Raw genomic sequence first — 27,911 nt, forward strand, 5'->3', positions numbered from 1 at the left:
CTGAGTGAAATTTAATTATATCTTAAAGTGCCTGTAGCAGATCCACAGGCAGAGATAATTAATCTGAGTTTACAGTTGGGGCCACACTGGTGGCTGGTGGTTTTTACAGCCAGAAGTTCCTCACTATGTTCCTTGGAAGGGGCAGTAAAACATGACCGCAGAGCAACTCTGGCCAGTTCGTTGTACTTTGCAAGCCACCATCTTAACGCAACATTAAAATCCAGCTGAATCTAGACACATTTGTTAAAAACTATAGTAGACTGACGATATAATCTCATTTTTCTTCCTTCCACTGACATCCTAGTACAAGGTCTGCGGTGAGACGGCACCTCTTTCTGGGTTCAGTGGGCATGCTGCAACTAGCACACATGAAGTTTGCACCTTGCACTGTGAAGGCTCCACTTTTAATCACTACTGCTACTATTTTCGTTCCAAAAAAGCTTGTCTGAGTAACTACATCTGAGTTCCCTCTTTCGAAGGGGAATCTGTTCAACTCATCGGTTTCCTCTGATACACACTCACAATGTGTTGGGAGCAATTTACAGAACAGGAGACAGCTGTCATCGACCTGAACTTCAGAACCGAGTCTCAGAGCTGCCTCTCTTCAGTGTGCTGCTGTTGAACTCATCGTGTTCAAAACTCAGATTATTATGAGACCTGGATATCATTAGCAGCTTCTCGCGCTTACTGTAATCTCGCCGCACTGTGACGGACGGTAACGTGTCCAGGAGGCGCTCTCCCTGATCTTCCCTGTCCTCCAGCCGAACGTAGCCTTTACTGCTGCCCCGATTCCCGCTATGACTGCGGCTGCTGTTGCTGCGGTCGAGTCGGGGCCAGCTGGGGTGCTTCCGCTGCTCCTGATGCACGCTAAGCATGCTGGGACCGCGTTCCAGATCCAGAGATTTGGAATGACTGTTGAGCATGTGCAGAGAGGAACTGGAGCCAAAGTCACTTCTGGCTGCTCCCGGGGAAAGCCAACAGCCTGAGGTAGAGGAGGGAGCAGGGGAGAGGGTGGATGATGAGAAAGAGGAGCAGCGGGAGGAAGAGGAGGCAGAATTGCTCCGATGTAATCCTGGCGGTTTGGATGCCTTTGCCACAGAGGCTACAGGCACCACCAGAGACTCCATGGAGCTAAGGGGCTTTGACCTCTCTCTATCTCTTCTGTCTCCTCCTCTGTCCTCCTCAGTGATCGCCTCCATCTCTGGTTCATCAATTACGCAATTGTTGAGTTTTATAACAGGGAGAGTAAATGCAGAAATGGAGGAGGAGACTATAGATCCTGCATGGTGTCCTCCCTTTTCTGCTTCTCCATCCACTGACCACTGGTGGCGCATTGAATCCGAGCGAGCCAGCCCAAGCCCAGGACCACAAAATGGTCGATCCTTGTAGAGCGGCGCCAGTAGCCCCGCAAAGTTACAATCCAACTTAGCCTGGTCTCTGTGTCTCTGAAACTCCTCATCCCCAAGCAGTACCTCCTCCTCTTCCGTTGATCCTCCTCCTCCAGCCCGAGAAGTGAAAGCCAGGAGGGAGTTGCTGGCTAGCCGTGCTGCAGCATCAGCTCCGAAAGCTCGAAGATCGCCTGCTTCCCTTCCACAGCTGCTGCTGCGGTGCTGCTGCTCTTTTTCTTCCTTCTGCCTGAGGCGATGGATGTCGATGACCGTAGAGTACATGTCTCTCATATGAATTATCTAGCACAGAGAAAAGTTGGGGTTAGTAGTAGCAGCTGTAGTGTTCAGTTTGAGATTACCTGAATATGTTTGTCACATTTAAATATAACATAAAGAGCAGAATAGTAGACAATGTGGGTCCTAGGAAATACACAAACACACTATTTTTTTTAAAGCAAACATGCTAAATTTAGGGAACCTGGCAAACTGAAAGCATCCTTAAAGTAGGAAACAATTTATGTCATGGTAATGTTTAAATAATGTTGAAAGACACTGTTATATTCTAAGAAGTCAACTAAATTAAAAAAAAAAAAAAACTTTATGTCTGTACCACACAGAGGATGAAGTACGAGTATATATCCTTTTTGGGGTTAATTTGTTGAATTGATTGAGTGAACATTTAAAACAAAGCCTGAATGTAAATAAATGTAAAAAGCAATACAAAAAAGAGCTGGTTCTGAAATATATGGTGAGGAAGTTGTTGTGATTGTAAATATTAATTGGCTCAAATCAATCACTGGATGGAAATGTAGCTCTGTATTCATCTGGTAATCCAACAGATAAGGGTTAATGAAGTAAGCTGGTAGCATCGGTATTAATAGAATTATTAATCAAAATGTGTCAAACTACTACTGTAATTTGTTATGTAACTATTTTAAAGAGGTACGGAAAATTTAAATTCTTTACTACTTACTATTTCTTTTTAGACACTTTGTATTGTCCTTTTGGTTTTATTGTGTTAATGTTAATGGATGGATCATGGATAAAATATGTGATAATATTATTTATAACATTCAGCAGTTTCAAAAATTCTGTCTTGGATCCCTGTGGTCTTGGAACAGATGTTTTGACTACCAGGATGGGAGTAGGAGTTATGTTTTAATCAAATAAAGGAGAGAAAGAATAGGCCATGTGAACAGAGAAAATGTGATCAAGAGAAAACTGCAGAGATGGTGGTACTGGCATGACAGGAGAAATCTGATCTCCATTTTATATGGAGATGCTGAATATGAATGATTGCATTGTACATGACTTTCTCTTTGCAACCAGAACACCTCAAGTCTGGACAGGGAAGGAATAATAGCAACTGTTTGGGAATATTCCTTTAGAAACGTTTTCATAACCAGAACTCCATTGGTGACAATAAGATTTCACAAATTTGTCTGATTCTTTGATGCATGCTCTAGTAGAGGGGTGAGCAAAGCTGGTCCTCGAGGGCCAAAGTCCTACATGTGTTCAGTTTCCCTGCTGCAACACACCTGACACTAATAACTCATGTATTTGAGCCAGGTGTGTTGCAGCAGAGAAACTCTGAACACTTGGTGGACTGCAACCCTCGAGGACCAGAGTTACCCACCCCAGCGCTAGTATTTGCCCCCGTGTGAAGATGTGAATATTTCAGCCCAACCTTTGTTTCTCTGTCTCTGTTTTCGTGAAGTATTGCGTTGGCACAGATGAAGATAAAAATCCCAATCCCCATGGTGAAGGGCCCAAGCATCTTCATCCTCTCAGAGTGAAGATGTTTTTCCAGGAAGCGCATCAGGGTGCCACCAGCCTTCTCTGAAGTCGTCCCTAAAATTATAAATCAAGGAGATAATGTGCCACAGGGGTCAAGAACAGCTTTAAAGAGGGATGTTATTGAAACCCTGCTCTATTTGTACCTTGCACATCATGGCTTGTATTGGACACGTCCTTCTCTGCCTTGACTCCAACTCCCCCTCCAGCTGGTATGGTTTTACTTTGCGGCCAGTAACCCAGCGTTGCCATACCGATCCCTACAGCCAAGATTATTAACCCGAGGAAGAGGAAAAACCCAGAGGCCGAGTAGAGGCGGAGCCTGCCACGTACCACAACAACATCGCTGCGCCGCTTCCGCTTTCTAAATAAAAAACAAAATAAAAGTATGATTATTATTTTGGAGAAATAATTGATGATAAATGATTATCTGACACCAGTTTGTAGAGGACAAAAATGGACAGCAACCCAACAGACAGTAATACTGGACACACAGTAATCATATGATCATATCACAGCTTTTTCTTTTTCAATCCTTAAAAGTTTGATTCAAAAGCTATATTATTATTATGTTATTGTTTTATTTATTTATTTTAATTTCTGAAATTACCTGGGGGCAACCTCTGGGTTGGGGTTTCCCAGGCCTGGTGATACAGGTGGAAAGGGGCGATGCTGAGAGCGGGCGGAGTCCTGACGCTTTAGTTTGGCCAAGCCGGTGAGCACACCTGCTGCTGCAGTCATATTTCACCTGAAGAGACACATCAGCAGGTTCAGAGCTTTTTCATGATGTCCAGGCTTCATATTATATCACAAATATCAGACGTTCTCCTTTTTAACATTGCCTGACTTTACAGAAATGTTCACTTATATAAATAATTTACCTACAAAACTATTATCTGGTAGAGAACTGGAAGAAAATGAAGGCTTAAATACAAAATATTGATCATGAATAAACACTTGCATGCTTTGCATCATGACCAGTAAATATGCTGTGCATTGCTTAGTTGTGGAGATATTTTGTGTCCTGTTTTGAATACAAGACATTTTAACACTTCTCTTTTTCCCAGTTCAGCCGCCCTTGAGGTGCTTACGAAGCTGGGGCTGAACTACAAAGAAGGATTTGTGGCTTAGCAAGAAAACTACAGGTTTAACTCTGGGTTTTCAGGCCTATAAAGGTGGTTCATGCCTTATGGAGTACATCACCATGGTAACTAAGCTTAAAATCTAAGCTGTTCCACAGCAACCTGTACACAATGAAATAGATTAACATGTGTTATAAGCATCACCAAACAACCAGTCATTGCTTTGAGAATGCATCCTCAGTTGGGAGGATCACAAAATTTTCCTGATTGATAGCTAAAAGCTAAAAATGTGGCCACGAAGAAGAAGGAATATTTTATAGTATAAAACATCAAAAGATTTTAGGTTTAAATTGCCTGTCTTAAAGTCACCTTATTTTCTACATAAATATAAATCTTACTACTCCATCAGGGATGATACTAAGTACTCATAAAGACAACGCAAAAGCACAAGTATTCTTTAATGTCTGTAGAATTTATTCTTTAGTTATTACATAAATACAAATTATACTTTAGTTTCTCCCAAATTTAAACCAATGTTTGCAGCTCATATACTAAAAGTGAGGGAGCCAATAATAGTTTAATATGCTATTAAAAACAAAACAATAGAATATTTGATACAGGTGCATATAAATTCAAATAAAGAAGAAAATTGCAAAAGCTTTGATGAAATGTATGTCAAGGAAACTACAGCTTAAGCAAAGCCCCAGTTTCTTGTTTACTCTACATTGTGAGGTGTAAAATACTTAATATTCAGAACACAGCATATCCTACACTCATGCAGACTGAACTGATTCCAAGGATCATGCAGTAAGTCTGTTTGTCCGATCTAAATGCATAATCAGCACATCAGTGGAAGAAAAAAATCATTTTTCTGTCTAAAATATTTTTGTAGACTAAAGTTTACCATTGATAATAATTATAAAAGCAAAAACACAAACAGTAAAAAGGATGAAAGGACACAAAACAATACATGTCTATTATATTTTCCTCTTTTTTTTTTTTAGAGATATTTCTGTTATTTGCTGTGTTAGCTTTCAGGAATTTGTGTGTTTGATTTAATGTTGTACCCAGTTATACACTCACTCTTCTGGGATATTTGTTTGCTATGTTCTTCCTGTATGCAATATAAAAACAGCTTAGACGATAAAAAGCGGGGTGATCACAGAAACATGGCTGGCAAATTTAACATTGGCCAGTTCATCGATTTAAACTCAAAATCTACATTTACTGTGCTGGCATTTTTATTTTGTGTTCGCTGTCTTCATATTTTAATACAGTGGTGAAGATGCATCATAATATTCAAATGAGTCATCTCTATGCTCACCAGATGCTCAGATGTCTATTAATCATTTTTTACAGGAAGAGGGTTTAAAACAATCAGAGGCTTATTTCAAGAGCCTTCATTTAGGTTTAAATGCTTGTTAATCTGGGTTGACATGAACATTAGCATTGTCCTGTTGAGCAATAAGAGGATTAAACCATGATGCGGAACCATGTATCAACTTCAAATGGGAATGTCAAATATTTCTTCACCGATTTTGACAAAGTATTAAATGTTGCTATGATGATACATCTACTATAAGATCTTAATTTTAGGTGAAAATATTGAACAGCTGACATAATGTTGCAAAGTCATCACGAGTAGCCACAGCACAGCTGCTAGCGACTGACAAGAACTGCTTTCACAAACACTTAGCACATTAAATATTTACATTGCGTGAAATTCTAACATTTTAATATGTATTGAAGGTGCAAAATGAAAGATTTCAAACCATATGAAAATTATCAGGTCAACAGAACGTACACAAACAAGTTTTCATAATCTTAAATGCCTCTGTTTGAGCATGCTAACAAGCTAGTGCCAGTGAGTGATGGTGCGTTTGATTTGGCTCCAGGTCAGAAGTCTGATCTGGGAATTAGCAGACATCTTTAATAGATGAAGATGGAGCTAGTGAGTCTTCCATGATCTTTGGAGTTACATATCTTATTCCAGGGGTGTTGTTGTTGCATTTCCAGCAGGAAACTCGGAAAATTTGACTTCAGATGGTGTACAAATACACCATAACTGTAGCAACATAAAATGGAGAAGTAGCATTGACTAGAAGTATTTTTTTTCTGTACAGACTATATTAACCTCTCGCTAATGAAGTATATTTTACATATTCTATCATGTTTAATCACAAATATAACCTTACATATTCTTTCATTTATTATTATTAATCAGTATATAACCAATAGATTCTTTTATTATGACCTGATGTAACTCTATAACAGACAGAAAAACAGACACTGAGAGAGCACAGAAGAAGAAGAAACAGAGTTCCTGATGAGAAAGTCATGGACAGTGGCTGGACTGATGTATCAACTGAAACCACACACACACACACACACACACACACGGCTCGAGTGTAAGTTATCACTAATTTTCATACAGATAGGAGCAGACAACTCTTTAGAAAGTTGACAATAACAAGTTTGTGGAGCCATGGGAAAAGAGTAGGGAGGACGCAACTTTCACAGGAACTTCACCTGCTGACTCAACGCCAGGACCAAATCAGGTGGAGGCCACAGTCCTGCAGAAGAAGGGAAGCTCTCAACAGAAATACACACTCATGAATCTGCATATACATGCACGCACATAGTTGCATGATTTGTCCAGTATAAAAAAGGAGAGTTGACGTAAGACAGGCGAGATCTTCAGGCTGAACCTGGGACCCTCGCATTTGATGTATCAGCTCAGCATCTAAGGGTATCAGCAAGACCTCCTCTCGATATATGTACAATCTTCTTTTTCTAAACAAAGAATAGTCAATTCGCACTTGAATCCTCTGAATTGGTCTGTTTCTTTTTTTTCACGTCAACCAGATTTGAATTATGTAACCTTCTGATCAATGGTTTAATGCGTTTGCATTTTTAGAGATTACCGATTTAAGAGAAAAGAACGACAACACTAACAATATTGAGAGTATGAATATATATGTATATAACTTTCAAAGAATGGATGGCTGAAACTCTTAACAGATGATCATTAGAAGGCAGGAGAGCAGCTTTTTGCTTTTAGGTTGACATGTTACACCTTCCCTGTTGTAGCCGTTATCAACAGGTTGTGCTAAGGACAACAACCTTATTGCCTGGAGGCCAGCTAGAGTTATAGCTTATCTAGCATGATTCAAGGCAACCGTTTCTCTATCTTTTAGCAGTGTCTTAAGATAGCAGAAACGAGTATCAGCTGCTGTGATCTCTGTATGGATTAAACAGAGTTTTGAAACAAAAGAATGGTCGCTTAGGGTCCTGAGTGGCTCCTATTTGCTCCTGAGGAACAACTCCTCTAAAGATAGATCTATTTTCAACAAATGAAATGTTTAAAGGCTTTGACACATCAAACTGATGCCAAGAATCAGTAGGGACTAAATGCCCCCTGCTGTGTCAACTGTCATTTTCATCCTCCTAGGGAAAAAGCAGTACTTAAAGACACCACAAAGATGTTAGCAAGCTGCCAAAGATTTTGCCTGCCGACAAGGACACAACTCTTCATGGGTATTTATTTTTTAGTTTGTTTATTTTGTTTTGTTTTACTTTGTTTTTTTTGTTTTTTTTTTACTACAAAACAATACACATTTTTAAAACTGAGGGCACAAAGTAGTGTTTTTATAAATTGAGGTCACTGCAGTTTCAGTATCTAACAAAGAATTCAATCAAGTATGGATATTTTACTGTGCAATAAGCAAAGGTCAGAAGGGTAGCCTGGGTTTCAGGATCATACTAAAAAACAATTATTGATTTGTAAAAAAAAAAAAAAAAAAAAAAAAAAAAAATCCTTCACAAATTTTGTGTTAGTTTTGTTTTTAAATTAGATGGCCACTTTATTTTTTAATAATCATTCTGTTTTCTCTTTTTAAAAATTTTCATTGACACTTGCCATCCTTTACCCAGTCTATCTGGCCCCTCATCAAACATGTTCTATACCTGCTCCTGCAAACAAGACACCAAAATCAAAGTGTAATATAATATTAGATTGTCTATTTTAAGCTCATTCACTAAACTACCCTCGAGGGTAAAATGAATATAAGAGGAGGAATCAGCTAATAAGAATGTATTGAAGAATAACAATAGTGCAAATTGTGCCAAAGACAGAAAAAACAAAGATGACGGTTGTTTGCTTATTATTTCCTTCTTCTCCATTCAGTGTTCCTAAATGACCATTTAAAGAAGTGATAAATGTATGAAAATGTCATTAACGTAAAACTTTATTGTTAGAACGCAACAGCCTCCAGAATTAGATGCCAAGGTGTGATAAGCAGATAAGCCATTGTGCATTTTTTAAATCACTTTTATGAGAATGAGATGAATACTAAAGTCTGATGTGTCATCACATCAAATACTACAACATGACATGACGTCACATGAATGTAAAATAATTATCTATTCCTGACGCTTGATATAAATCTGGTTTATTACTACCTATGAGACCCTGCTTGCCATTACAGTTATTGGGAAGTAAAATTTCCATATGTGCTTGTATTCCTTTCCCAGTTTTCCAAGCAAAATGTCAGCTTGTGGCAATATGTCAGTGTATAAAAGCATATTAGGCACAGGAATATACATGACATGTCTTCATCTCCCCCTCGCCCTTTTTTTTTGCCTCGATATCTCTTGTTCATTCTGCACTACAAAGGCTGTCAGTAACCCCTCCCCCTCTGCCCCCCTTCGCCTTGCTTCCATTCTCATTCAAGTCTGTGAACTAATGCATTCTGGTTGTGACCCTGCATATTTTTTTCCTTCCCATACTTCCTTTTTCTCCACTCCTCATCTTGTTTCTCCTTGTTTGTCTCACTCCTCCTCCTCTCTTTTGAAATCGTCCTCCTATTTTTAGTCTGTCTCTAATTTTAATGCAATCTTTTTTTGGTCAGTTTCCTGTTTCTTTTCTACCTTCTTATCCAGTCTACATATCCTAAAGCAATAGAGCCACAAAGCTGATAATTTGAATCAGAAAAAAAGTTTTTTGTATTCACAGTAGCTTTGAATTGTACAAGAACACACATTCTGTCCTCCTACCCTCTTTTCTCCTCACATTTTTATTTAATTTTTCCCCTGTCAATCATTTCTCTGGTAATAGGAAAGTGTTTTATCACAGATGGTGAATCACACATGGATAAACACAAGTAGCCACTTTTCTCAGGTTTGCAGAGCTCCTGCACGCTCTGGCTCAATTTTCTCTTTTCACTCCTTAGTGTCCGTCAAACAAAAATCCAAGCAAGAGTAATGGGAGACATTTCCTCTGTTTAATGAAACAAGAGCAAGGGATGGATTTCAATTGAGCAGAGAGAAGAGAGTCAGGGATAACAGAAACGACAGGATGTATGACAGGAGGAATATGTAATTAGAGGAAGGAAAACACATAGGGAATATATTAACGCTTACATAATTGCGTGCACCAAGGTGCAAGACTAAGTAATGACAGTAAAGTCCCATCCTGCATAAAAAGCTGCTCTCCGACAATGATTGACCGAACAAGGAGAGGCCTTATGATGAAGGAGAGGAGAGAGCAGTGCTTTTCCTGGCAGTGATGAAAGGAGAGTAAGAGGAGACAAGCTTACTGCATCTGTACTGTAGTTTTAATAAGTCTAGAGCGTGAAACAAGTGGAGCTGAAGGGGAAAAAATGCTATCATAACAGACACAAAAGCAGCCTAATGAGAAACCACTCCAGCTCTGACACAACGAGGCTTTCTCCTGAGGAGCATCAGACGCCACAATAAAATGACAAATTAATATTCAGTAAACAAGCTCAGCATCTAACAGGCTCATCATGCTGCACGTCAGCCTCTTTTTTTGTGCATGCATAATAAATATTATGGAGATTCACTGCGTTTGTCTTTAAAAAGAAAAAGTAGGTCCGACCATACTGTCGTGATTTTTTAAAAATATAGCTGACTTTGTTTTAGGAAGTCAATTACTGTCAAGTTTATGTTTTCAAGATTTTTTTCAAGCTGGTTTAGAAGCTGTTCTGCTCAAGAGTGCTTTAGGCTCTTTCAATACTTTTTATATTGAGTTGTTTACCCGCAGGATCAACCGATGAAGATTTCTTAGATCAAAATAATCAGCAAAATAAGACACCAAATCTTGAAGGTGTTGACAAGGAAGCGCAGAGGATGCAAGGCATTGCTTCCAACTGTTCAGATGTGTAACGTGAGATCAGCAGCTAACAAAATGCACGAGCTTGAGGTGCTAACAAGGTCTTTAAAAGAATACAGGAAATGCATTATGTGCTCCACAGACATATGGCTGCATGAGTATATCTTAGACTTTGTGTCCCTACACTGCTTTAAGACTGTGAACACAGACCGCAATAAAAAAAAAAAAAAGCAGTTCTTTTTAACCACAACCATGCATCTTGGACATTTCACTGTAAAGAAGAACATTTGTAGAGGCAAACATTGAACTGTGTTGAGAGTTTATCTATATCATTCCTTTATTTATGTCATACCTGGTACTGCTGCAGACACAGCGTGTGACATCATCAGCTACGTCATTATTAGCGACAAACACAGCATCCTAACACACTGATCACAATCACTGCAGACTTCTACAGCATCTCCCTCTCTGCAACTTTGCCAACATTCCTACATGATTTGTCAGCTGCTATATCAGAGAATTAAGATGTTGAACTTATATAATGCAAATGTTAAAAAATGCATACAGCTCCTCTGCCCTGCCTCCTTCAGGAAAATCAGACTGTAATCTGGCACTTCTCATCTCCACCAGTCATCCCACAGACTATTAAAACCTGGTCTAATGAAGCTCTGAGAGGGTGCTTGAAGGCCACAGTGAGGAATGTCCTCTGTGAACCATATGAAGATGACATCAATGGCATGACTGAGTGTGTAACATATTAACTTAAGTATGGACAGTGCACAAGAACCGTGAGGTGGTTTCCCATTAACAAACCCTGGATCACCAGTGACCTTAAAAAGCTGGTAAACATAAACAAGCCTTTAGAGATGGAGATGGGGGGTTATCAAATTCAACACAAAAGAACTGAAAAGAGAGATTAAGAATTGCAGAGAGGACTACAGGAAAAAATGAGAAAGTCCCAGCAGAACAACATGAGGGAAGTTTGCTCTGGGGGAGCAGACTGATGGAAGTCTGAACAGAACACACTTCAGTAAGTTCATCAACATGACATCATCAGCCCGCTTCAGAGAGCCTATTCTCATCTGGACCAATCAGGTAGCAATTCCAGGATTATATTCCTTGATTTCTTAAGTGCTTTTAACATAATTCCCCCGGTTTTAGTATTTGAGAAGCTCCATGAATTCCAAGTGGATACCTTCACAACCATCCGGATTCATTAGCACCTAACAAAGTAGGCCACAATTTGTGCAACTAATTTTGATGGTGTTAAGCATCAAAACAAGGCAGTGTACTGTCACCATTTCTCTCCACATTACCCCCCTCAGACTTCCAATTGAACTCTGAGTCCTGTCAAATGCAGAAATACTCTTATGGTAAATGGTAAATGGACTTGTACTTCTATAGTGCTTTTCTAGTCATGCAGACCACTCAAAGCGCTTTACACTACTTGTCACATTCACCCATTCACACACACACTCATCCAACACACTCATACCCCGATAGGCACATCGGGGGACAGCTTGGGGTTCAGTGTCTTGCCCTAGGACACTTCGGCCTGTTAGGGGAAGCCTGGAATCAATCCCCCAACTTTCCAGTTGAAGGACAACTGGACCTGCAGTTGTGGGGAGTACAGAGATGTGGGTCAGTCAGTTTGTGGGATGGTGTGGTAACAATGACCTCAACTCGTACACAAATCAAACAAAAGAGATGACTGATGTTCAGAAAACACAAGAGGTGGACTTGGTGAAGGGAAACAAGTGCCTTGCAGTTCCCCTAGACAACAAACTGGACTGGAAATACAACACAAAGCATCTACAAGAAGAGGCAGATTTCACTTCTAAAGGAATTTCATACCATTTTGTGTCTTTATCAAGATGTTGCAAATCTTCTATACATCTGTTGTGGAAAGTGTGGTCAGCATTGCAGCCATCAGCTGTGACAGCAAAAGGACAGCCAGAGACTGAAAGAGACTGATCTATGAACTGATCAAGAAAACAGGTTCTGTGGTGAGGATAACTCCGCGGCCACTAGAGCTGACTAACTGACATTTTCAACAAAACATGGTGAAGAAACAACAGCGTGTTTATTTAGTATGAGGCTTCGTCACATCCTGCAAGACAGAAAAGCTCCAGAGATCATTTCTGCCAGCAGCTATCGCCCACTGGAACAACACAGTAAATTCTTCTAATTAATTCTTATCACTGCTTGTTTGGCTGGTTTGTTTTTTAAACTCTACAAAAACACTGCAATTTCACTCTGGTATTTTTCATTTTATCTAATCTCATCAATGTGTTGTTTCCTGCCAAAAAGAAAAAAATGTGTTTTAGTCTGGGAAATTTGAATACAGACCTTCCTGTCCTGTCAGACAGAACGGATAAATAATGCAAAATTAACCTCTTCATCGACCATGCATGATGTATGATAAATTAACAGCCATGTGATGATCTCAGTACTGACTAAATTGCTTTTGTTGGTAGTTTTTGGAGGCTTACTGTACGAGAAAAAAACCATGAAAGAAATTTAATTTGCTTCATTAGTTTAAAACAATGTTAATGTTCAACCCATTTCGACTTCAACACAACTCTCATATCAGGAGGTTCCCTCGCTACATTGCAACCCGTTTGCCTGCATGCATTTTGCCTTTGAACACGGACATGCATTTTTCAACAAATTCCCTCATCTATAAGAGACCAAACATGAGATAATGTCCCTATAGCAACTACGTGTGCTGCTGCTAGGTGACATGTTTCTATAGCAACTGCCAGTTGTGTGCACAGGAATGATAGGTATGTCGATACACAGGCTTTCACCATGTATCACTTAATTTTTTTTTTTTTTTTGTCACAGCATATGTGTTGAAGTGATTTTTCACTCCTCAAGTTTCAAATAGGTGTGATTAAACGGGGGAGGAAAAGTGGGGTACACAAAGGCTGTCAGAGTAGAATAAGGAGGGTGGATGAAAGCATAAGGAAACTGACAAATGGGATGGCACCAGGAGGAGGTGATCATGGCAGACAGACCAGCACTCAGATTGTTGATTGCATCTTGCTTCTTTTGATTTGTGCTGAAGCGCTACAGCTTTGTGGTCTCCGAGTCCGCACACACAAGATGAGAAAAGACCTCTGAGAGGGGAAGGGAAAAGTGGGCAAAGCACGTGGGATAGTGTGAGAAACTAATAAATAAGTTAGGGTGGAGAGTAAAGACGTGAGACCAAAGGGAGAATATCTCAGGGGAGAAGACAGGAAGACAAAGACTATACCGAATGTGCGTTGATCTACATTCACAATTCCAGAGACCTTTTAGACTCTTAAAGCAAGCTTAGAAAAGTTTGTCTCTTATGACTCAGGTGGCATATGAAAGACAGACATGACAGATGTGACAAATGAGGGACGAACTGAGGAGATCAAAATCAGCATTTAGTCCAGTATCATGCTGGAAATTCGAGATGTTTCTGTCAAGCTGAAGACTAATAAAAGGCACAGTGTCAGAAGCATTTTTTCCGAAATGAACGGGGTTAAAATTAAGAGCCAGATGCCTCTTTGCTACTAAGCTAAGGTCACCCTTCCTACTACCACACAGCACGACTCAAAATAATACTAATACTCACTCCCAGTGGTGTGTTTGTTTTCCTTTGTGTGTGTTCAGGCTAATAATAGGATCAGGTGTTCCAGGTTTAGCTTTCATGACTGATTGACAGCTTTTTGTTTCTTAGTTTTGTTGACATTTCCTTTGAGCGGCTTTAAAATCTGAATGGTTTATCAGTCAGGCTTATTAATACTAGGGTCAAGCTTGAGCACTTTGATGTACACCTACACAACTGAATTCTACAATTCATCTCTTGACTTTATTGCACAGCAGCCTTTCCTGTACTATGTAAAGGTTTTGACCCATTCCTTGCATCTTCATAAATTATATTGACATGAAAATGGACAATCTGTACAAATATTTATTGAAACACACAAATGGAAACATGGTATATGAGCCACAATGTGTTTACACAATGTCCTTGAAATCAATATTTGGTATGAACAGCTGTATACTGCAATACAGTACAATCCCTTTCAGATGAGCGTTCAGGTAATTTCTTCAACTAATCTTCTGGAAAACTTTTCCAGGCTTTTTCAAGGAGATTTGAAAGCTATTATTAGGATACTGGTTCCTTTTGTTCCTTTTTGTTTTCAGAGGAATTAATATCTCCATTGAACCTGTTGTCTTTGTTTTTTTTAAATAACAGTTCATGTTTGTTGACATACAGCAACCTCTACTCTTTGTTTCTCATTCTTAAAAATAGCTTCTTGACAGTCACTCACCTACCCAGACCATTACTGATGAGTTTCAGGGAACAATAAATAGATTAACTCAAGGTCCAGGTCCATATCTCAGTCTTTGTGTAAGGTTTTGATGGATTTCTTTTGGTGTTTTTTTTATTCTTGAAGACATCATTTCCTCTTCATTTGCTCTTCTGCCATGTTCTTCTTTTGCATTGGGATTGGCTTAAAGACACACTGCACTCCACAGCACAGCATGCTGAAATATGCCAGCTTTTCAGCAAATAGCTCTTTCAATGTTACATTGTTGGTACAAAAATACCAGTTTACATCCATCAAACTGTGCAATTGTTTTTTCTAGATGCATCAAAATGGGAGCAAAATAGATTCTTGTGTGACAACCTGTTGGTAACAACATTTTCAAATAAACTACTTTAAATAGTTTCTTTTTTTAGTTTTCTCCCATGTGAGGACACAATACTGCTTCAAAACTTAAGTAAGATGTCTCTTTTATCTTTGAATGAATGACATGTTAGAGAAGAGCTTCCAGAGACCTTCAGGAAAGCTGGAGAAATATTCTGCAGACCGCTTTAAAAGAATATAAGTCAGGCTTTTCTAAAAGCAAAATCTATAAAAAATGATGTGTGTCTTCAGGCATTTGCACAGCACAGTAACATGCAACAGTAAAGTACACTCTTGTGTAGAACAGAACCGTCTAGTGTTGTAATAATACAATGCAGCACTTAAACCATTATTATTGTGATCCTTAATGCAGATTCCTGCTCTGCTAGGAATGAAATGTGACAGAGAAAGTGGAAATTAGAGATGAGATTGTATACGAAACAAACTATGACATGGATTACTCATGATGTGTCCCCCAGCAACATCGCATCTTACTAAGAGTCGAACATATACACAAAGTCACTCTGCTCCTTCCTGAGGTGGTTTTTTAGAAAGATCACAAAAGCCCTACAGCTATTCTTTTTATCTTTTTTTATGGTTTGTGCACTGTTTCTTTCTCTTTCTTATGTGATTTATGAATATTTCCATAGGATATACTGTCCTAGCATCTTTTCATCTGCCCCTATTAAGCTTCAACAGTTACTCATTCATTTAGACATGTGTGCCTTCAAATATCCCTTCATCCAGCTACTTTTAGCCAGCAATGAAAATGAGAGACCAGATCAGCACATGTGGACACAACTGGTATAGCTACTGGCAAACTTGGAGATGAAAAACAGTATAAACCATCTTGTTGTAATTAAGACTTTAATGTTGCAGTGAAGTCAGTGATGAAGGCACTAATTCTGCTGATTAAAATTAGTTTCAATTCTATTCTCATTTACGTGAAAGAAAGTTCACATGGGAACAGACGAGTGTCAGAGAAAATAATGGTGCAAGGAGAGGAAATGCAAAACGAGTGTTTGTGCTTCACTCCTACAGACTCACGGTCACGGGTGAGTCATCTGTCTAGAGAATATGTCACTCTGTGTTTTCACTCTGACCTTTTGGCAGCACGTTTCCTGATGCAGCCACTCGAGTGTCCAAGCATGCACCTTCTTCACCATTTTGCTTTTTCTTCCCCTCATTATATTGATGATACATATTGTGTTTTTTAAAGGTCTCGCATCCTTCACACTTAATCAGTGTCGCTGCCTCCTGTGATAAATTCAGCTCCACTCAATTAAATTTAGTTTAAATTGAATCATCAGGTGCTCGTGCCAGGCGTGTGTGTGTGTGTGTGTGTGTGTGTGTGTGTGTGTGTGTGTGCGTGTGTGTGTGTGTGTGTGTGTACTAGAGTGAGACCCCTTGTTGATTCCAGTGAAATGACTCATCTGTCTTCCTCACAGTCCTGACTGTCAGTCAGTCATCCAAAATGTTGTACAGCAGCAATGCCAGACCTGGACTCCTGGAACTTTTACAAAGCTCCGTCCTTTTAACTTAACCAGTAATTAGATTGTGATGTTCTCATTTCCACAAGTTCCTATTTAGGTTTATTTTTTAGCTTAGGAATCTCCGTGAAGGTCTCCTGCTCTAATCACTTCCTGGTGGGTCTGTGGAGTGACGGCGAGAAGGAACTGCTGAGCTGCCAGAGAGTTATTTAAACAGGATTATCCAGCTAGCATGATATCTATGAAGGAGGATTAAGTGACATGTCACTTGACTTCCTAATGATTCCCAAATGAAAGAGATCCAGCTTCCCATAAAGTGTTTGGCAGCCGAAGATGTTTCACTATGAACGATTTGGCTCAGTGAGTTACACCCGGTTATTTAAACAGCTCCCAAGGTGTGAGTTGCTCTTGATTCAGCATCATTTCACTCACACTGGACAATAAAACCAATGATAAAGCATCTGCTGTTAAACACCCCTCTACTCAGGGTTTTTTTTTTTTTTGTCTGTACATTTCTTTGAATGTTTTGCAAGTTGTCCAATGACAATGCATGTAGGCCATATATTCATACACTTAAATGATGTCATTTAACAGTATTTTATTCACAATTGGGTTTAGATAAAAACATTATCATTTAAGGATTTTTACACTTTTCATGCAGTTGCTCTCACAACCACTAGATGTTCTATATTCTTCAAACATAGCTCAAGATTAACTTGAAACCCTCTGAAAAAATAATTAAACAAAGAAAAGAACAGAGTAGTCGCAATCCAGAGGCACATCATCAAGTGAGTGTAAAATTGTTTTCCAACACTGGTTTCATATTAATTGAATCTCTCTCTAATGTTCTGTGCTTCTGTAAAGCATTGCAGTGCAAGAGGATGTCTCCTCCAAAGAAGAATTTTTGCTTCTTTTTTCCTGCTTCTCAAGGTTTAAATATCAACAATTGGCATTTTTATATGCTGCTGTAAATAGTAGTCATTGGCTGTGTGTTGGTTTTTTTGTGGGGTTTTATTGTTTGTTTGTTTTTTATTAACATGGCTGTTACATAGTTTGAGTCTTGTTAGTAATCACACCACTTGCCAATGAGGCCACTGTCTAACAGTTTCTGGATGAAACTAGCGCTGGGCAATATGACGATTATATATAATATGGACAATAGAAAATGTCTGTCGTTGCATATGAGGCTCTATCGTTTACACCACAGTAAGGTGCTTTACTGCAGTATTTTATGTCAAGATGCGCTTTACGGTATGCACACTGGAATACATAAACAAACATGAAGATGGTAGCAGTCGTGTTTTATAGTAGGATAATTTATTAAAAGATGACCAGCCAACCAAAACCGATGAGCTTGTTCATAAAGGAGGGGAAATTTCTGTTGAATGGATGTGTTTTGGATATAAAAAGACTGACGTGGAACAGACAAGACTAGCTCACAATCCCAACAACGGACTCCGACACAACTACTAGCAACTCATTTTAGCACCTGCTGCGCAGGAATCAGGATAAAGAATACAGAATAAGGAATAGAGTCAATGAGCAAAAGCCGCAAAAACACCATCAAGTGGTGGCGAAAGCGCTCACAATAAACTTCAGACACAAACACTGCAGTAGGCTTTTCCCCGTGAAATGTCATACGGCCATAGTTCCCGCAGATGGAAGGGGACGTTGCCAAGTACATCTGACAAATAACTGACTGACACAAAATTACACAAACAATTTTACATTGTTATGTATATTGTTATAGGGATATAAATGGGAATAAATATCATGATATGAGATTTTGGTTGTATTGCCCAGCTCTAGATGAAACCAATAAAGCTGTTATTTGACTCAAGCAGCACTTGCAAAAGTTCTGTTACTGTATCACTGTTCCATCACTATGGGCACCACACTGGCCCACCACTTGACGTGCACATCCACCAGACTCGATGTGCACCCCTGCTTGCATCACAGTTACGCTGAAATACTACATTGTGATTGGTCAATTTGTGATTCTATGTTTCCAGATTTCTGGAGCTTTGTACCAAATTTGTGAAGTAACCATGGAGGCAAAACCACAACACCATAACCCTAGGCTCACGTGCAAGTGGACATTTCACCAGCATCAGCTATACTGGCCCTACTGTATGCAGACATCATGCGAGTATAAGTCCAGCTTAAATGCTGTGGTTGCTCTGGGAAAAGCCTTAATTTTGGATTTATTTATTTATTCATTGGCTGACAGCCAATGTTCCCCACTGAGCAAACAGAAAGAAATGGTTTGAAATTAGAAACTGGCCCCAAGATCAAGCAAAAAACCCAACCTGAAGTCTGAGTGAGCACACATGTAAGTAAAGCATGTTTTCCAGGAATGTTTGCATCAAATAAGTACACATCTGATATAGGGCTGGGCGATATGACCTTTTAGTAATATCCCGATATTTTTATGCCATGTCACGATATACGATATATATCTCGATATTTACCTTAGCCTTGAGTTAATGCTTTGGTGCATACAATCACATCAGTAAGATGATTTTGTGTCTCCATTAAAACATAATTGTTCATACTGCATTAAGATATGCTGATTTTAAACAAAGGATGAAATTGTAACGAAGCAAACTGATCAAAACCACATTTATTGAACAGTTAAAGCAGTGGCAGAAACATGTAATTTTAAAACAAAATAAAGTGCCTTTGCATGATGTAATAAATGCAACGTATGAAAATAGGTGCTCTAGGGGGTGACTTTTCAAATGATGAACTGTTATAAGGCTTTGCTTTATGGATACGTTTTTGAGTTGTCGCGTATTTTTTTTAATCGCAGAGTTTAGCATAGAAATCAGTCTTATAATACAGGCAGAATGCCCTCGTATCGTCTCCAATAAACGGCTTCAGATACTTTTTAACTCAGGATTTGATTCCCACTGCTTTCTGTACTTTCTAGAGACATGACAGCTAGATAAATATGCTTGTGTCACACACACAGTGGATGAGGTGAGTAAGTGACAGAGGTTGTGAATGTAAACAAGTATAATTAATTATTTTTGCATGACGTGAAAACTCTCGTTCGTGACAATAACTTTACAATATGCGCTTTAAAGTCAGTCACCAAAACACCAGGAAAGTCTCCAAAAACTCCAGTAAAAGTTGCTAGATTTGTCGCTAGTCGCTTTTCACAAAAAGTCGCCGAATTTAGCGAGAAAGTGGCCACACGCTGCCTCTCATGACGTAGCACGTAGCTCACGTTATGTACGTAACTAGGTGCGCTTGCTTTAACTCTCTGTGCAAAGCGGTGCAGAGGAGTGAGAAAACCCCGCCCACAGCTAAAAACAACTGCGTGACAACAGGATACTCGAATATGACGAATATAGGCACTTTCTATATCGCACAGGGGACTAGCCACAATATCTCGAGTATATTCGATATATCGCCCAGCCCTAATCTGATACTAGATATATAGATAAAAAAAAAACATGAATGAAGTAGAAGAAGCAGGTCATTCAATAGAAAAATAACAATTACACTGACACAGATTCATAGTATAATAAAATCCTTCAGCAAATTCATAAGAACTGCAGGAAACATGGTTGTTTATCCAGTAAAGTTATGTCACCTCAGGATACCTGTTGCATTACGTCATTACAACTACATGTTCAAAAAGGGTAGCGCCAATTCCACAAGGCTAACAAGCCCGATAGGATGCTCTCATCCCAATTCTCATCACACCACATCAAAGAAAAAAAAATCTCTTTAGGTCCTTTTAGTGGCAAAAAGAACACTGGACAATATTTGATTGTGAGGATCCATATGATGTCTGGAGTTGTGAGATGACTTCTCTTAGCATACATTATCCTGTTTTTCTGTCTTTTTTGTGGAAAAAAGGCAGATTATCCATAATTTATAAGATTTCCATGCATAAAATTAAAAGAAAAGAATTAAAAATCTCGAAAGATTTTTAATGATGATTTAAGATTCTTAAATGTTGACATATTTTCCTCTCTGATTAATAAGCTAGCACTCCTTACTCGTCATACACAGACACTTTCACAGACACAGATATTCACGTGTCAGGTCTCATCATTAATTTTACGGCAACCAAAACAGAGAATGGTGTACTTTTCCTTTCCGTGTTCACTTCTTCAAGGTTGTCTGGAGAAATCTACTAGCGCTCTTACATCTATCTGACCATCCAAGGTGTCTAGAGTCTTCCATGGATCTTCCTTCCATTGGGACGTTTTATCAAAGAGGTGTCTAGGAGGCATGTAACCAAACGTTGCCACACCCCCTCATAAAAAAGTACATTATCCAAGCTTTACAGTCATAATCAGCGAAACATATTATGCCACTGTGGGTTTTACATGAGCCTACTGCTCAGAGGTTTTTTACTTTTCTTTCTCCTCTTCCAGTTGGCGGTCATTTACGGAATGTTTTCACTATATATCTTAAAGGGATGGACATATTTATCTTTTATTCAGCAGAGATTATTTAGTTCCTGAGTAAGAGGCAGTTCAACTGTACACAAGCAGCAACCTCCGTTGGACAAAAGTAAAGCCTATATGCGAAATGCCAAAAACTGCAGTTCACCTCTCATCCAGTAGGGGCTAGCTCCAAACCAGAGTAAATTTCCATATACTCCCACTTTAAAAAGGCCTACTTCACAGCATTTATAAACATGTTTACACAGCCTGGTTTTTACCTTCATGTTAACTGTGTGTGTGTGTGTTGGGGGGTGGGGGGGGGGGGGGGGGGGGATATAAAAAGAACTTATCTGTTTAGTGGTAATTTAATGTCTAAATTCAACATAAGTGGCGATGTGTCTTTTTGATTGACAGGTACCCAATATGCGGCTGCAAGAAGGCAGAGTGTAGCGCAAGTGTGGTTTTTAGTCAGCTAACAGCATGACTTAGCTTTAGCCCGCCTACCTCTGTTAGCTGGTTAGCTCCTGTTAGCTCAAGGTTAGCTCACTTAGTTTTTAGCTACAGGCAGCCTAAAGTTTGATAGATTTCAAACTTTCAACTCTACCTCTTTGCTCATTTTTGTAATTTCCGGGAGGAATGGCACATGTGATAATCCCAAGATGGCTATGAGAAATCGCCCTATGAGCTTCACCTCAGCTTTTCAGAAAACTATGAGTGACCTGACAGGGGCTCCATCCACTTTTTATACAGTTTATGGTTATACACCAGCTGTGTAATATGAAGTAACCATTTTTTTATAACCTCATTTACAACTGCAAAAACCTGAAGAACTACCAGCATACAACATCTGTATTTAATAGTCTATATCTCAAATAAACCACCACACTTCCATTTTATCAAGAAGTATTAACTAAAAGTTGTGTAATGACAAGTTCACCTTTACTTAGCCAACTGTTTTTGTTGATCTACATCACAGATACACAATTCTTGTAAACTACTTCAAGCTTGTTCTGAAAACTGGAGCAACTGCGATCATAGTCCTCAGTGCTGATTAGCTTTCAGTAAGGAACTGCAGTTTTACACAAGTGAGCATTTAGCATCAAATTTAAAGTTGCAGATATTGAATTAACAACATTCTGGGGGGTTGAATGGATTGTGAATGCAACAGTGGATTCAGATCTTAATGATCTAATTATAAAACTAGAGAGTGCACCACTATTGTAAAGAATCCCTTAAAAAATTCCTGTTTCCACAATTCCTTCCATATCACTCCCAAAATTTAAGTAAAAGTCAGACAAAGGTCCACACAGTTTAAGGGGAAAAAAAATCACTACAATCTACCCAGTATTTTTTGCGTAAAGTTGCTCACAAACAGACAAAAGCCCAAACAGACAAAAAGAAATAAAACCTTCCTTGGCGGAGGCAAATAATTACTTACATAAATACTTTATGCTGTCGAAGATTCCAACAGTAAAAATTTAACATTTTATTGCAAATGATATCTGCCTGCACTTAAATAGCAAACTATAGCATCAGCCTCACTAACTTATAATTTGAAGGGACATCTGGAGTTGAAGCATCTGTCCAGTTTGAGGATATCTACAAGTTTGTGCCATTTAAAAAAAAAAAGGCATTAATCAAGAGAAAAACAGCCTCAAACGAGCCCCCAAACGATCCATTTGCCTACAACCCTTGGTATGATTTCCCAGCAACAATTAATTTTCCAACAAGTGTGGCCAACTGCCAATGGCAGAGACGGTCGATCACTGACCTGGGCACCTCATTGCTGTAAGACTATTTACATGTCTGCCATCTAGCGATGGAAAGTTGTTACCGATTTAGTTTCTCTGGCCTCATGCTCGCTGCAGTCTTGCGAGTTTTGTTCCTAAAGTGTTAACAGTAAGGCTCCAACAATTTGTCGACTAGGAAAATTCATCAACATGAAATTTCATTGTCGACGCAACGCATTATGAACACATGGAGCGGCTTTGCTAATAAAACGCTGCGCCAGCAACTTAACGCCATTTACCAACTACGGCATTTCAGACAGTATGAGAACTCTAAACACCAAGCAAATGACGCAAAAGCACCACAGGATGTGCTGGGGGCAGTGTTGTCATGCAGCGTCTTTGTTTAAACAACGAAGAACAAATGGCGGCGCAACCTATTTCTAAAGTTTAGGGGTATTTCACGCTAAACAAAGTGTCAAACTGGTGAAATGTGTAGTCATCCACGCAGAGTTGGCATACCAAGGCAGCATGACAGTCATGCATGAGCATCTGAACCGAAAACACCCCGAAGTCATGGTTTCCAGCATTCCGGATGGCAAAGTTAGCATTACCGAGTAGTGATGTGCTGTTGTTACCTCTGCCAAAGAGGTTATGTTTTTACCAGTGTTTCTGTTTGTGTTCAAGATAATTAAAAAAGTTAGGGATAGATTTTCATGAAATTTTCAGGAGTTGTTGGAAATGTAAAAAGGAAGAAGTGATTTAGTTTAGTGGTGATCCGAAACACCGTTTGGATTCAGGAATTTTTTAAAGGATTCTGGCCCTTGTTATCCTTACAAAACAGGCTTTTTCAAGATGTAAATAATTATTTCAATGCAATTCTACAAAAATTAAGATGATAAAATATTTTATTTATTTTGTTTTCCTTTTGAGGCTAATTCTGTATAGCTTGGATATGACACTATAGCTATGTTTGAATGTTTTAAAAAATAAATTAGTAGTAAGCTGTTAAGCTTAAATTTAATATTCAACTGGTTCAGGAGTCATTCTTTTAACTAACTAAAGGACATTATGTTGTGACTGACTGGGAATCAGGGTGACATTCATAGGATGCAAATGAAGAGAGTGGGGTAAAACATACTGGAGCCTGTAAAAAGAGCTGCATCAACTGGAAGTACAGATTGTGGGCGTGACAGAAATAATTGTGACTAATCGACTAATCGAAAAAAGGATTTAAAATTAGTCAACTATTAAAATAATTGTTAGTTGCAGCCCTAGTTAACAGTAAGACACACTGCTCTCAGCTGCAACAATACCAATAAGCAAGTAAATAAAAGCTCCACTATTAGCCAATAACACCTGTTACTAACTTACTCCATCTTTTTTCACAGACACATAAATAAAAAAACATGAAGAGAACAATTCCCCTTCACTTCAAACCAATCAGAGATTTTAAATGAAACGCTTCATTGTTCACAGCATTGATTGAGCTTCTGACATGTTCAATGACACTCCGTACATGTCACTATCGCAGTCAGAATATTTTTTTCCATCATGCTCTTTGGCACCCCTTACTCTGTTCTGTCGTGTAGGTTAAGTGTATGTTTAATTCCTTTAAACTCTCCCTTGGTTTTCATATCACTAATGCGTTCTATACCATATGAAGGCATTGTTAAGCTGCTTACTTGTCAAGGTGACCATGAATGCAGTAAACTCACACTTTATTAATTTTGCATTATTTGGCAGATAAAGGTGCTCGCAAGTTTCACAGGGTTTTTTTTTTGTTTTTTTTTTAAATACGATTATTATGGTTGTGGTAATTTATGTTTATTTTATTTTATTTTATTTTTTAATGTTTGTTGGTATTTTTAATGCCAGTTAATTATTAGGATTTTATCTTGTCATCTCACAGTGCCATGGTGTAATTTTAAGATACTGGTGCTACTAAACACCACAAAGCAGCTCTGCTTAGGGTACCCAAATGGCTAGCAGGGATCCTGCAGTCAGCCATAAGAGGAAGCAGGCTGGGTTCTAAAGTGATCAACTCAACCTTGGCACTAAGACTAATATACTGTAACCTCCAAACTCAGCTAAATAAATAAGGTTAAACCAGAGCCCATCCTTTCCAACATACTTAGAAAATGACAAATGTGTTCACGCCCACAGTGTGGCTCTTATGTTAAACTTGCTTATTAATTAAATATTAAACAAAACATTATTAAACATTTTTATGAAATTAAAAAGAAAGAAAGAAAAAAAACGTGTTGTCAGTTTGAATTTTTGCGTCACGGTTTGGAGAGGTTAAACACAGCTTGGCTCTTACCTTTAAAAAAGCTGAGTTTTTACTGTCACTGTGCCCATTAGGAACGCAGAGGGATTAAGCTGTAACCTGGGGGAAAGTCAAAAGCCATCTTCCACTCTGAAGGCTACTTCCAGCGCGGTGCCATTCCGGAGAAAATTAAGATGACAGTTCAGCCCCCATGCAGGGTTCGAAAGCAGCAGGAAGCCCCTCAGTTCACCAGATGATCTATCATCACGATAGTTTGATTGATTCCAACTCAAATTTGAGCGCTTCAAATAGCTTCTTTTTCCCCTCAATGGACTTTACTCAGTTCGGAACACTTTTTACGCTTTGTGCAGGTTGCGCGCACACAAGATATCCAAAACGGCGATACTAGCTTATTATGACTGAAGGAAAATCCTTTTCTACCTCATCCAGCTTCCTTAACGCCGCAAACACTCGTGTTGAGATTCTCAAGCAGAGAAAGGGTCCTTGTTTTTTTATGTTGAGGGGGATGTGACGTCCTCGCTGGCTGGATCACAGTAATGCGTAAAAGTCGTTATCCCGGCGTCACCGTACCAAAAACTTGAATTTCTCCTAAAACAAATGATCTATTATCAAAATGTGTTCAACAAATATCAGCAGCAGGCAGTTCTGTTTTGAGAAAATGTGTGCTGTTATTTTGTTTAGTCCACAGATTCGGAGAGAGAGAGAGAGGCGGCAGCTCCATCCAGTTCTTCTAAAAGCCCCTCTGCACTCGTGGGAATGTGTGAGAGAGAGACAGACTGGGTTGTGCTGTTTGCATGCATGCTTATGAGGTACTTCATGCATGCGTGTGTTTTATTTAGAGGAGAAAAGAAGGCGACGCGCTTGTACGGCGCAGACTCGTTTTATAGAAAAGTCGAGGAAACTCCTAAAGCATAGTAATAACAGAAATCGATCAGCATGCACCGTCAGCAGAAATGGAAGTAATATTTTAGAAAGCAGCATCATTTTGAACACTTCCAAGCATAAATTTCTAAGTTCCACCAGCTACATAAGCATGGGGAAATTGGGTTTAATGTTTGGTTGTGAAATGACACGATTTCTGGAGCTATTTATGTGCATATCAAATGCTCAGAGCTTACAACGGAGTAGCCTAGTGTTATTTATTTAACTTTTTATTTCCAGCAACACACACATACGCACATACACAGCATGAGAGGGCAGCAAAAACGTTCCAGATGTTGGCATGCGGGTCACTTCCTATGTTTACGTGCTAGAAGTGATTCAATCAAAGCACGCCCGCTTTAGCGCGCTGAGGAGAATAAGGCAGACATTTCGGCTCTTTTTAGAACAATAACCTTCTGGACTTGAGACACTCTTCTTATAATTCTTTTTATATTTTAGTGAAAAAAAGAGAAACAGGAAATAAGTGCAATGATTTTTGGAAATGCGCAAAGTAAATTGGAAATACAGGGACAGGAGGAGAATGAATCATGGCAAATGACACTGGAACTACACTGGAAATGCAGTGATGAATCCTCCACAGACCTCAGATCTCAACAAAGTTGAAGCAGTGTTGATAGAGAACTGAACAAAAGGCAGCAACGTCTTAAGTAGAGCTTTGAAATGTCCTTCAAAAAGACAGGAGAACTACTCCTGAGGACTTCTTGACTATGGAAGCTATATGACCAAAAAAAAAAAAAAAGCTTGTCTGAAGAGTTTCAGACTGTGTTGAAAAATGTGGTCATTTCAAATATTCACTTTTAAATGTACTCCTTGAGGCATCTTGACAGCCTTGAGAGCATTTCTGACGAGGTTTCGGTAAACAGTAGATGGATCAAGTTAAGATCCAGTTGCATCTCTCAGTGTTTGCTCACTTTCATGACTTATGACATGCTGTTTTGCTTTTTCAGGAAAATAGGTCAAAGGATTCACTGAAACGTGAGAATTGGATACAGTAAATGAGATAGAACCAGAAAATCTAATCATGAACAGCTTTAAAATCAATATTTGGTATGAGCACCTTTATTCTTCAACACAGTCTCTGTCCTTAGAGACATGCTTTCTTTTCATTTCTTTAATTAGTCTTTGGGGATAGTTCACCAGGCTTCTTTAAAGACATTTCAAAGTTCCTCTTTGGATGTTGCTGCCTTTTGTTCCATTCTCTGTCAAGATCATCCCACACTGCTTCAATAATGAAGAGGTTCGGTTTTGAGGAGGCTCCATCACATGAGACCCATTGTCACTAATTTATAGTCCAGTTCTTGTATTATTTGGCATACCTTGGCTTTTTTCACCTTCTCTCCCTTAGGAATAGCTTCTTGGCAACAGCTTCTACCATGGACACCATTTCTGATGAGGCTTCAGTGAACAGTAAATGGATAAAATTACATTTTAGAAGTAAGTCTGAGGTTCTTTATCAGGTTAATAACTAATTAATTTCCCATTTCTTTAGTGCATTCCTTTTAGATATGCAATAATTTTTTTCTAATCCTGGAATTTTCTTCTTTTACTCTCTACATGTCCAGTTCCTTCACAGATATGAAGGGCACATTTCACACCCTGTGAAGATTTGCACATTTTTCAGCTAATATGTTTGGGAATAACCATGTTGGTACAAAAATAAGGTCTTTTAACTTTCAAGCCGTGCTGTCTTGGGTATTTTTACATAAACAACTGAGAAAACAGGAACAAATAAAGTGTCTTTGCTAAAAGCAGCTTGTAACAAAGTCCCTACAGATACTATGTAAAACAGACTCTTTCATAAGCTGTCTATGATATGTGGGATCAACATCAGTTTTTCCCTCGAGCTTGGTGCCTTTTCATGCTTTAATTAAAAACACATTTAATGATCAGGTACTGGACTGAAAATGAGCAATAAAAAGCAGTCATTTTCTCGAGGAAAAACTTGAAAGAATTTCATAAGGTATGGAAAACTCCAGCTCAAAAACAGTT

The 27,911-nt window shown here is 38.9% G+C and overlaps 1 protein-coding gene across 1 annotated transcript; it reads right to left on the reverse strand.

Moving 5' to 3' along the window:
- Window positions 1-575: 575 nt before the first annotated feature.
- tmem200a (transmembrane protein 200A) lies at window positions 576-25,063 on the reverse strand (the record flags this gene model as incomplete). The annotated part of the gene is made up of 5 exons (XM_079255762.1): window positions 25,014-25,063; window positions 3,793-3,930; window positions 3,329-3,546; window positions 3,076-3,239; window positions 576-1,688 (listed from the first exon to the last, which is right to left on the reverse strand). The coding sequence occupies exons 2-5, from the start codon at window positions 3,921-3,923 to the stop codon at window positions 576-578; spliced, it is 1,626 nt and encodes a 541-aa protein (XP_079111888.1). The 5' UTR covers window positions 3,924-3,930; window positions 25,014-25,063.
- Between the last annotated feature and the right edge of the window lie 2,848 nt (window positions 25,064-27,911).

Source organism: Telmatherina bonti, assembly GCF_933228915.1.
Source record: "Telmatherina bonti genome assembly, chromosome: 16".
Lineage (NCBI taxonomy): Eukaryota > Metazoa > Chordata > Actinopteri > Atheriniformes > Telmatherinidae > Telmatherina > Telmatherina bonti.